General features: G+C 42.8%; 1 protein-coding gene across 2 annotated transcripts in view; it reads left to right on the forward strand.

Moving 5' to 3' along the window:
* Positions 1-682: 682 nt before the first annotated feature.
* Positions 683-12,730, forward strand: part of LOC139471471 (ADAMTS-like protein 4) — a 257,840-nt gene continuing 245,792 nt past the window's right edge. For both annotated transcript variants that reach the window (XM_071253835.1, XM_071253838.1), the window contains exon 1: positions 683-1,799. In XM_071253835.1, coding sequence (XP_071109936.1) covers positions 1,750-1,799 — 50 coding nt within the window. In that variant the 5' untranslated portion in view covers positions 683-1,749. The remainder of the gene's footprint in view (positions 1,800-12,730) is intronic.

Genomic DNA, 12,730 nt, shown 5'->3' on the forward strand with positions numbered 1-12,730 from the left:
ATTTCACATAGGGAAAATTATTATTTTTATTGTGTAATATAAGATTTCATAGACTAAATGTTAGCCTAAGGTATTACACGTGGAGAACTTTAATTCAGAGTAAAAGGTTCTCACAAAACGATACATCCAACACCACAATGCGGCCATTCTGTGTGAGCCTCTCGGCAGATTCATCCTCGCAAAAAGAGTGAAATTGATACAAAAGATGGCACAGAAATGTTCCCAGTTATGCGATACAAGCGTTCATGCAAGTGTGGGGAACATTCACACAGTTTTGTGGTGTTTAACAACTGTATTTAGCTTGCTGTCGCTAAGATTATCGTCCCCCTACGTCCGGGAAGCTATTTGAGAGGTCAGGCGATTGTGAATGAATATACAATTATGCTATAAAACCGAGCGTGAGAGAAAAGTAAAGAAAATCCTGGCGTATCATGTGTGAGCCAGAGCTGTGGAAATCGAGCTGTGCAGCCGACACGGGTTATGTAGATGGGTATATGAATCGTAAAGCAAAAATATCGGCAATTAAAATATAAAGGATTCTCTATCTATAGCGACCCTGTTGAAGTCATGACATTTCACAACGTCTCGGATCCGATTGGTTCGCACTGTCGTTTGCGGCGAGAAAAAAATCGTCTTAGTCCACTGCATGATGCCTGCTAGCGCATACACGGAACGGATCGTCTGTCGGTGTTTTGGAATATGATTACACCTACGTTTTTTGTGGGGATGTGTTGTGTTATTATTAGTGTAGAGCTACGATACAGTGTGTGGAGAAATACATTTAATCAAGTTGTATCTGTCGATAGTTGCTGTAGTGTTGACATTGGCAAAACACCTTCCCGTTTGAACTAACGTGTGTCCTGTGTTAATCACCTACGCACAAATGATTTCTCTCTTTGAGTCGAAGCAGTGGAGGACAAATAGCGTAATTGGATTACCAGGTCAGTGGAATGTGTGTACAGCTATAATATCAAGTCTATCACAAGTTGGAAAGACCACAGCATATTTAAAGGGACAGGCCAAGGTTCAAGTGGCTGTTACCTATATGGTGTAAAAACAGCACTGGGTGTTTTCGCGGACCGTTAATAGAGAAATTGAAAGGGATTGTTGTTTGGCCCGGGTCGGTCGCTCGTGTATTGCATTAGTGGAGGGCGGGAGTCGAGTACGTTTCATTGGTCCACAAGCTATCCTATGTCCAGACGTTGGAGCCTCTCTGGGTCATGGCAGGTCAGCCAGTGATTGATTAAGTCACGGATCGATATTATTGATCTCCAGTAGTGGATTATCGTGACTGGCTGACGGGGTAGAACCGGGGCGGACCGAGAGCTCGCCTCTCATACCCACGTGTCTTGTTGACAACAGTGTGTGTAGGACACATCCAACTTGGTGTGAGCTGTCACACTGCTGGTCTCTCGGCCTTGGAGGTCGGAGTTGGAATACTTCCGTAATTGTTCAATTGTTTCCATCATATATTTACTGCCTCAGCTGTTGTTAGCAACCTCACCTGGAATACCTTGTCTGCAGCAGCGAATTAAGAGGTCTCACCCGTCGTCTGTGAATTGACTGAGCGAGCAGACGACCTTTTTCTGGAAGAGTGGAAATTGACGTTGTGGGGACACCCGAGGTTACTCGGCGTGGGTTTTCTGTACTGGATTTGTTTGATGCATTTCAATTTAACGCTGACACGAGCTGACGACGGCATAATTCGGCGCCCGGATACATTGATATAAATGTCATAGCTGAAAAAACATGTCAACATCATTCCACAGTATCGCGGACACCATGACAGCCCAGTACAGGTAAGCTTTGTTTCTTTTCTACATTTCATCTCCAGGGAATTAAATCTGCAATAATGAACCGTTATATGTTAATCCTATGAAAATTCGTTCTTTTTTCATTTTGTTTGAACATCACATACAACATCAAAAGGGTCTTTGTTGCGTAATAAAACCCGATCATATTCATCAATCCTTTGAAGCAATCTACGAAGCAGTAATGTGAATATGATGCGTTGGCAGAAGCTAGCGAGGAGTGAACGTTTTTTCGGCTATGTATAGCTAAGCCTGTTGGTGGTGTACTGTGTATTGTTGTGTGGTAGCGGGAATATGTTCCCTGTCGTCTGCTACTCAATGAAGTGCAGTTCTTAAAAGGGCGGCAAGGCTACTAGCTCATTCCGTGTCGAAGTTCCATGAACCACAATCTGAATACCGACATTGAGACATAATCATTCCAAAGGGTTCAGATGGGATGGAGGGGTGGAATTAAGTTTCTAATAATGTTTCTCTCTCTCTCTCTCTCTCTCTCTCTCTCTCTCTCTCTCTCTCTCTCTCTCTCTCTCTCTCTCTCTCTCTCTCTCTCCTGGAGTATTTAAATATCAGGCATTCTGAATACTGTGTCTATTGTCTAGCAGAAGTGCAAGGTTTATAAATACTCGAGAGAATTGACATTGCCATAAACTTTAGGCCTTGCGTATTTAGGCAATCTATCTTAAATCTCGGTATTCTTCTATCTCCTAATAATACAGGATTATTTACTTGTCAATATATAACCGTTCTACAAACTATTCTTGATACGCAAGAATATAACAGTTACAAAGTGCTTGTTATAAACACTCGTACATCACGTGACTGAATATGCTCACCTGTCGTGGTTGAGTGTTTCATCAGATACCACAGTGATATATCTATCAATGTTCATATGTCACCTAGCAAATAGATAACACACGTCTATTAAACATTTCAATATTGAAATCAAATAATGACACTTAAAAACATCAATTACCTACACGTACCTACCTAGCACTTACACATATTTTAGATGTGTGTCCTGATACATCTGTTTGGACCAGGAGTCCAGAACGTATCCAATCTTAAATCAATTTGTCACGCGATTTGAATAATAATTCAAGGTACACCCTTCAAATGGGAAATGTCGCATACCAACATACCATGAAGTAGGCATACAGCGCAAGGACATAGAGCCCCTCTACTTCATTGTAACCTGTTTAACAGCCGTGTGGGCTGCAGACAGTGCTGAAACTGGGCCCTCGTCGTTTAATCGTTGGGCAAAACACTATGTCGTAAATGTCTGCAAGTAGTCCCAGATCTGATGTAGCGGACATGAAACATCTTCCATGTTAGCGTCCATAAATTGATTCTCACAGCTTGGCCTCGAGAGTTGTGTAAATTATTGTCTTCACGGCGTGTCTTATTGGGATTATAAATGATGTGCAGCGTTTGTTTCAATGTAACTCCATCCCTGTTTAGGACGGTGTTGAAGTGATTACATAGATGGTTTGCGTTCCCTCATATATGCCGTCATATAGCGTCTAGCCCGTGTTCCGCTTGAGTAGGAGTTCCAAAATAGGCTTAGGTGACATACCCATACTCAAGTCAAATATAAATATACCGCAGCGATCTTTTTTCAGCCCCAAGGCCTGGGGTTTGTTCCGATATATCTTCGTCTTTATTGTGGTGTCACTTACACCTATTGCTGTATGCGTTGGTCCTGCTTGATATATACAACTCAGAGAAGTTAAAAAACATCCGAAGAATCGACTGCTCTTTAACTTCTTTTGAGTAGAATATATCCCCACGTGTTATTTTGCTCCAGTCAATGTCCCTGGGGAATGGCGTTGAGTTAGTTGTGTTGTTCCCCCCATTGCATATGTGAACATATAAGTACTCTGTTTGTTATTTTCTACGGCGGTGGACTGAAGCAAACTCCATTGATTAATTATGTATTTAGTGATGAAAAACTGCAATTCTCTGAAACTATGAAATAGATCTCTCTCTCTCTGTCTTTTTCTCTCTCCCTCTCTCTGTGTCTCTCTCCCCCTCTCTCTCTCTCCGCCTCTCCCTCTCTTCTTCCCTCTCTCTCTCTTCCCCTCTCTCTCTTTCTCTCTCTCCCCTCTCTCTCTTCGCTTGAGTGCAATTTGAGTGAAATAACACAACGTTCGCCTTATACTACTTTCCGTCTACCCCAGTGACACGGTGGTTTTCAGAGAAAGATCATGCAAATACATAATACATGCCTCTTCGTGTTGATGTGTTCATGGCACAGACAAGAAAATAGAACTATCCCCTATTTATCCAAGCATGTACTTGGAATCTAGACACTGATGTGTCGATTCATGTTTGTACTGATGTGTCGATTCATGTTTGCACTGATGTGTCGATTCATGTTTGTACTGATGTGTCGATTCATGTTTGCACTTATGTGTCGATTCATGTTTGCACTGATGTATCGATTCACGTTTGCACTGATGTGTCGATTCAATTTCTACTGATGTGTCGATTCATGTTTGCACTGATGTGTCGATTCATGTTTGTACTGATGTGTCGATTCATGTTTGCACTGATTGTCGATTCATGTTTGTACTGATGTGTCGATTCATGTTGCACTGATGTGTCGATTCATGTTTGCACTGATGTGTCGATTCATGTATGTGCTGATGTATCGATTCATGTATGTTCTGATGTTTTGAGTCATGTTTATTTTGACGTATCGAGTCATGTGTGTTCTGACGTATCGAGCCCAGCCCAAGCCATCTCCAGGGTATGGCGACACAAACAGTTGACGAACATGGTCTACGGTCAATTTCCTGTCCCGTTTACGAAAGCATATGATGCACTCTGCGCCGGACGTAATCTAACGCTCTCTCAGGCACAGCAATGTTGAGAAAAAATTATATATGTGTGTAAGCACATATTTACCAACCCGCCGCGGACATTATTTTGTCGGATTTGACACCTGTCACCCTCCCATGTAAAATTCCCACATCCTATCTGCACAGTAACAATTTCCTCTGTCATGTAATATGAAAAGGATACAGCATTTTTATTTCTGAAATCATAAATGCTACTTTCGAATTGCGCAACATTAATACTTAAGAACGAAGTCGGCTGCATGTCAGGTACTCATAAATCATCACTCTGAATGCTACCGCAGCCGTTACCTCACTAATATAAAACATTCTGTACGCTACACTTATCTCGCTAATACAACTCAATCTGTATGCTTCCACAAACATTGACTCACTAATACAAATGACCGCCTCCGTGGTCTAGTGGTAGAGCGTCCGCCCGGAGAGAGTTAGGTCCGGGGTTCGATCCCCAGCCGCGTCACACCAAAAGACGTAAAAAGATGGTACTTGTTGTTACCCTGTCTGGTGCTCGGCATTAAGGGGCTAAAACAATGACAGGTCGGCTCGGAGTCAGTATACTGTGTCTGAGTAGGGTATCCATGTTAAACTGCGGCATGGTATCTCAGAGCGTTAGCACGAATACAAGTCCAGCGAATGGTGCATACGAGGGGTGGCTGAACAGTTCGGAGACTAATGACGATGGGCTGGGTTGGTGGAGTTGGGTGTTAATTATTTTTCAAAGTAATTCCCACCACTGTCCACAAACTCCTGCCAACGATGCTGGATGAAGACATCCTTCTATTGGTGTATAAAACCCTGCACATAAGACATGAAGTCATCATCATTGCATGCGATTGTCTGGCAGTTCATTCTTCCAGTTTGTGAAGACATGGACATGTGGCGGTGCCAAAACTGATGAACACGGAGGATGTTCACTGAGTTCAAAGCCACAGTCATGCATTGCAGTTATGACAACAACAGACGTGTACACAGGTACATCGTCCTGGTGAAATAACACACATTTTGTGAGTTTTCCACGACGTCTAGTCTTGATATTCTCACGCAGTTGCCTAAGAGTGAGTGAGTGAGTTTGGTTTTACGCCGCTTTTAGCAATATTCCAGCAATATCATGGCAGGGGACACCAGAAATTGGTTTCACAGATTGTACCTATGTGGGGAATAGAACCTGGGTCTTTGGCGTGACGAGCGAACGCTTTAACCACTAGGCTACCCCAGCGCCCACAGTTGCCTAAGAAGATAATCATAGTATCCACCATTAATGGTCTGGCATTTCCGGAAGAGGTCGCAGGCTGACAGTGATGGACCCAAGATGTATCCATGGTAACATCAAAATCAGTTGGATCTTCTACAAGACCTGAACCGTTTCTGGAGCCTCGGAGCCAGCGTGCTGAATTTCGTTCCATGTTCTCAACTTTCTCATCAGAGATGCGTACTATATTGGCTTTGTGACACGTCGATCACCCATAATCATATAATGTGAACCCGTGAAGATCCGGGGTAGAATAGGTCTTAAGCAACCCATGCTTACCGTAAAAGGCGACTATGCTTGTCGTAAGAGGCGACTAACGGGATTGGGAGGGCCGGCTCGCTGACTTGGTTGATGCATAGCATCGTATCCCAATTGCGTGGATCGATGCTCATGTCAATCACTGGATTGTCTGGTCCAGACTCGAATATTTACAGACCACCATCATATTTCTGATCGCGGCGTTAAACAACAAATAAACAAATCATATCATGTATTTTGTAAAAAGGGTCCTCAGTGGTGTTAGTTGAAGGTCTTCCTCATTTGGATCTTCTTTGCGGCTCTCACCTCATCAACAGAGAATGCCTAGTCACTATGCTGCCTGCATAAATATGCTGCCTGGTTGTGTAGTTGGTTCAAATGCGGGCTGTAAGCAAGGCAAATTGTAAATCCATGCAAACTGTTAAGGGTTTACTTTCATCCTGCGTGGTTAGGCTCAGAACTTTTCAGCCACACCTCGAACGTTGTTTGCTTTGGCTACATTTTTGCACAGCTGCTGACGACGTTGTTCTGAGCGTTCAGCGACCCCTCTTTGTATAATCTGTCGTACGTTGTCCTGCTTTGTTTGGGGTTACACGCTTTCAAAAGGTCGTCATTGCAGTAACGCGACAATGTAAATGATTACCTATGCATCAAGGTGCCATGCTAAACAAACAGTCAAGTCACTGACCTGCTTTCTACGGGAATGACAGTTTACTAAAAAAATCTAGTTACCTTAAATAAGGTACTGCAATCCAAAATAACTGAACTATGTGTACACAGCTCTCAGCATAATAGACGACACTAGTCTAACCCCATACATCCGAAACGACTGAATCAAATCACATGTAGACCGTATACTCCTAATAGGCACACGCTCGTTGGTGGGAGGGCGTTGCGTTTAGAGAGAGTTGCACCGAGATCTACCTGATGATCTGTAGTTGTGTGGCCCCTGTCTCCTTGTCCTGGTGATCTTATGTAACCTTAGATCTCATAATCTTATGTGAGTGACTCCTTCTCCTGTGATCTAATGTAACCTAAGATCCCAGTATCTTATGTGAGTGTCTCCTTCTCCTGGAGATATACTGTCACCTTAGATCTCATAATCTTATGTGAGTGTCTCCTTCTCCTGGAGATCTACTGTCACCTTAGATCTCATAATCTTATGTGAGTGTCTCCTTATCCTGGAGATCGACTGTAACCATAGATCTCATAATCTTATATGAGTGTCTCCTTATCCTGGAGGTCTACTGTAACCTTAGATCTCATAATCTTATATGAGTGACTCCTTCTCCTGGAGATCTACTGTAACCTTAGATCTCATAATTTTACGTGCATGTCTCCTTATCCTGGAGATCTACTGTAACCATAGATCCCATAATCGTATGTGAGTGTCTCCTTATCCTGGAGATCTAATATAACCTTAGATCTCATAATCTTATATGAGTGTCTCCTTATCCTGGAGATCTACTGTAATCTTAGATCTCAAAATCTTATGTGAGTGTCTCCTTATCCTGATCTAAGGTCTACTGTAACCTTAGATCTCATAATCTAATATGAGTGTCTCCTTATCCTGGAGATCTACTGTAACCTTAGATCTCATAATCTTATGTAAGTGTCTCCTTATCCTGTGATCTAATGTAACCTTAGATCTCATAATCTTATGTGAGTGTCTCCTTATCCTGGAGACCTACTGTAACCTTAGATCTCATAATCTTACGTGCGTGTCTCCTTATCCTGGAGATCTACTGTAACCTTAGATCCCATAATCTTATGTGAGTGTCTCCTTATCCTGGAGATCTAATATAACCTTTGATCGCATAATCGTATGTGTGTCTCCTTATCCTGTAGATCTACTGTAACCTTAGATCTCATAATCTTATGTGAGTGTCTCCTTATCCTGATCTAAGGTCTACTGTAACCTTAGATCTCATAATCTTATGGGAGTGTCTCCTTATCCTGAATATCTACTGTAACCTTAGATCTCATAATCTTATGTGAGTGTCTCCTTGTCCTGTTGATCTACTGTCACCTTAGATCTCATAATCTTATGTGAGTGTTTCCTCATATTGTGATCTACTGTAACCTTAGATCTCATAATCTTATGTGAGTGTCTCCTTATCCCGGAGATCTGCTGTAACCTAAGATCTCATAATCGTATATGAGTGTCTCCTTATCCTGTGATCTACTGTAAGCTAAGATCTCATAATCTTATGTGAGTGTCTCCTTATCCTGGAGATGTACTGTAACCTTAGATCTCATAATCTTATGTGAGTGTCTCCTTCTCTTGGAGATCTAATGTAATCTTTGATCGCATAATCTTATGCGAGTGTCTCCTTATCCTGGAGATCTAATGTAACCTTTGATCGCATAATCTTAAGTGAGTGCCCTTTGCCTCCTTATCCTGGAGATCTAATATATAAGTTGCTACCATAGCCTTATTTGAGTGACCCCTTTCTCCTTATCAATTTAGATCTACTATAAGTTGCTACCATAACCCTCAAGGTCTGACACTTCCCTCCTTATCCTGGAGATTTGGCCATGTCAGACACACTTGGCACAGCGTTTTATTAACGACGATCGCAATAGGAAGAATCTGTCGTATTACTCAGGTTGAGCTTCAACGGACGTGCGACTCTGGCGTGATAATGATGTTTTAATATCGACTACATATGTTGCCAGGAATTTGACAAAGGGTAAAGAGTCCATAGATTTTCACAGTAGTCATTAAGTCAATTAGGAGGTGATCAGTGTGGCGACTTACACAAATTACACCGCAAATCTGGAACATAATGTTTCTCGACATTGTAAAATACAATGGTAAGCAGTCATTTTCCGCATATATATATTAGAAACCTATGTTCATGGGTTCGAATCCCGGTTCGCCCCGATAAGGTTCCTAGGTTGTCAGCATCAAAGCCGTGCTCGGGTTTCACCAGAGTGGTAAACGACGACGACCTCCTTCACTTCGGTCTGTCCTCCCACATCAAGCTGACACACCGTTGTACGTATGACTGGAATACTGCTCACTCACTCTGAATGTTCTAATTTCGATGCTAATTTGAGTCAAGTCATTCATTATCCACTTATGCAAAGTTTTTAAAGTTTATGAATTTGGCAGTTACTAATTACCCTAAATACACAGAAACACTTTCTCAGTTTGAGACGTCCAGCCCTTGTCTGGGAACCTGCACCAGATCTTTTTTAACATACAACGAACATGACACGACTTAGTTTGAAGAGCAAGAATGCCACGTATTTTCACACCCACATCAGCACAATGTTGTCAGCTACTACAGACATGACGACGTCGACGGCAATTTATCTTTGAGTCTGGAAGTAGCGGAGTAGACTGACACCGTGGACACGTCCCTCGCTGAAACACTTCAACTAGCTTTGCCTCCAAGGCTGTACTGAAAGACAAGTCCAGGGATGTGTAGTAATTCTACCCTCCTAATAGGCAAGTCTAGATATGTGGAAAGTACAAGGACTCCAGTCTCTTATAGGGACAACTTGTTTTTATTTATTTACATAATCTAGAAATTATGATTTAAACTAATATTATTGCATTGGAGACTTGTGCAAGTCTACACTTCACCAAGGACTAGGACGGGCGGTTCTCCTGGCGACAAGCCTCAGACACCGACTGAGGTAGCCAGTTCATTACGGAACAGGGCACACTTGATTACCTCTTGCTGTGGCGTCGACCTCGGGCCATTGACTGGAGTGACATGTTTAAGGTTTAGGATGGGTGAAACGAGGACCGGGTGGATTTTATAGCGGTTATAAGAGGGCCAAACAAACACATATTCGAGGTTTTCACATGTAGTGTCCATTAGACCTAGAGAGAGTGGCATCTCCGTGGAAAATGTCCCTCTCGGATACCAGAGATAATCGAATATGTGTCGAGTTATCTGTAGTCCGAGACAAGCGGTCATAGTGGCTATACAGATTCCATCGGGACCGTTAAATGCCACTACAGCTACTATGGCACAAAACAGGCACTAAATCGACACAAGTTATATATATATAGTAATATATTACATTATATACATATCCTCAAATCCAGTAATATATTACAGTGTATGCATATACTCATATCCAGTAATATATTACATTATATACATTTACTCATATCCAGGTAGAACCAGTTAGTATCCCTGTATTTGATGCATGTTACAAAAATGATGTCCCTATTTTGATTTAGGGGCGGTCGGGTAGCCTAGTGGTTAAAGCGTTCGCTCGCCGAAGACCCGGGTTCGCCCTGATATTGCTGGAATATTGCTAAAAGCGGCGTAAAACCATACTCACTCACTATTTTGATTTAAATGTTACCTGGTTTTCACAGGTGAACAATTAACGTGCCTTTGCATGTGCCTGTGAGGGGCGGTCGGGTAGCCTAGTGGTTAAAGCGTTCGCTCGTCGAGCCGAAGACCCGGGTTCGATTCCCGACATGGGTACAGTGTGTGAAGCCCTTCTCTGGTGTCCCCCGCCATGACATTGCTGGAATATTGCTAAAAGCGGCGTAAAACCATACTCACTCACTCCCATGTGCTTGTGACGGGTGACACAGATTGGGCAGGATACTCTTACCTTTTCGCAAATGCCTGTTATCATCACTAATTAATAGTGAATTTACGATGAACTCTGCATTTCGTAGAGATTTTTTTATTTACACACAATAATAATCTAAATATGGCAAGTTGCGGGTGTATTATTATTATAATTATTATCTATATCCGACAACACTCCGTGATAAAATTTGTTTGTTTGTTGTTAAACGCCGCACTCAGAAATATTCCAGCTATATGACGGAGGTCTGTAAATAATCGAGTCTGGACCAGACAATCGATATCAGGAGCTTCGATCCACGCAATTGGGATACGACGACATGCATCAACCAAGTCAGCGAGCCTGGCCACCCGATCCCGTTAATCGCCTCTTACGACAAGCTTAGTCGCCTTTTACAGCAAACATGGGTTGCTGAAGACCTATTCCACCCCGGAGCTTCACGGGTCCCGTGATCAAGTTGTCTGATGACGGCCTTTCATCATGTCATATGATAATACTGACATATTTTATGTCAGAGAAAGAGTGTTGATCGCATCGCCAGAGTGAGCTACTCATAAAACGTGGACAGAGCAGCCTGTCCACACCACCTTGAGCCCACTGCCATTCACTAATCAACAGGTGAGACAGGTATTTATGACCTCGTCGGCCTTGACCCTGTAACCATTACCCCAGTGACCTAAAAGCTCCTAACTGCGCTGTTTATAACAACTCGACCACGTACCCTCTCTACGGGTCAAAATTGACCGTGCCGATAGCGTGCCTATGCGTTCCGTACCCTGTAGTTTGTGTGACCATTGCCTAACATACAGTATGTTCTACAATGGAATAACATGGGTATAATTGGTAAACACATTTTTCGATGGATATTGAATGGTTGGGAAGTTAGAGAGCGAGTATGGTTTTACGCCGCGTACTCCAGCAATATCACGGCGGGGACACGAGAAATAGGCTTCACACATTGCACCATGTGAGTGATCGAGCCCTGACAGTTGGCGTGACGAGTGGTCGCTTTAACCCCTTGTCTTCACTATAGGTGATGTGTGGTGAAATGGGGATAAAAGTCGCGTTCAAGATTACAGCACTTATGAAGCGACGCGTATGTGTGTATGTGCATACCGGTTTTATAGTGATAGCCCACTGAGATACCACAGTTTAACATGGATAACCCACTCGGACACATATACTGACTTCCTTTATGCAAGTCAGGGGACACCTTGTGCCATCTATTAACGTCATTTGGTTTGACGCGGCCGGGGATCGAACCACCGAGATTTCGCTCTCCGATCAGACGCTCTATCCACAAGACCACGGGGAGGCCAGTCTTCACTGTAACAATACAATACATACAATAACAAAAGCAGTTGTCAGCAAACCACCTATTTGAAGCAGATACGTGATAAATATAATGTTATAAACTATAAACCAATGCAGTGGAGTTCGTGAGTGAGTGTGTTTAATACCGCCTTCAACAGTATATCAGCTTGTCAATGTGGGAGGATTATCGAGATGTATCGGCAGCTGAAGCCCACGACCAGCACATCTTTCAGGATTCAAACACAGCACGTTTCAGCACCTTAGTCCATTGAGCCACCCCGTCTACCATCATGAACCGAACGATAGACTCGGTAGTGAACGAATGCACTGATACACTGGTCAAAGCCGAAGTTGAGAAACTCTGTTGACTAAATAAAGCGACCAAACCCTTTCCATATCCAACAGAATTCTCTGCATAAAGCAGTCGATTGTACGACTCCGACTATATCAAGAGCTTGTGTTTATGAATCACTATCAACTAGACATGATACCAGGTGTTCGCGAAAAGGTGAGCGTATCCTGCCCCACCGGTGGCACCTGTCACAAACACATGCAAACTCAAGTCAATTAATCACCTGAAAAAACACGGGAAGATATGGTACAAGTCAAAATAGGAAAAGGATGCGTCAAATTTGGAAATGTCCTCCACATGTCTACCGGAAAAAACCTTTTGA

The sequence above is a fragment of the Haliotis cracherodii genome, unplaced genomic scaffold, assembly GCF_022045235.1.
Source record: "Haliotis cracherodii isolate W230 unplaced genomic scaffold, xgHalCrac1.p SCAF_1, whole genome shotgun sequence".
Lineage (NCBI taxonomy): Eukaryota > Metazoa > Mollusca > Gastropoda > Lepetellida > Haliotidae > Haliotis > Haliotis cracherodii.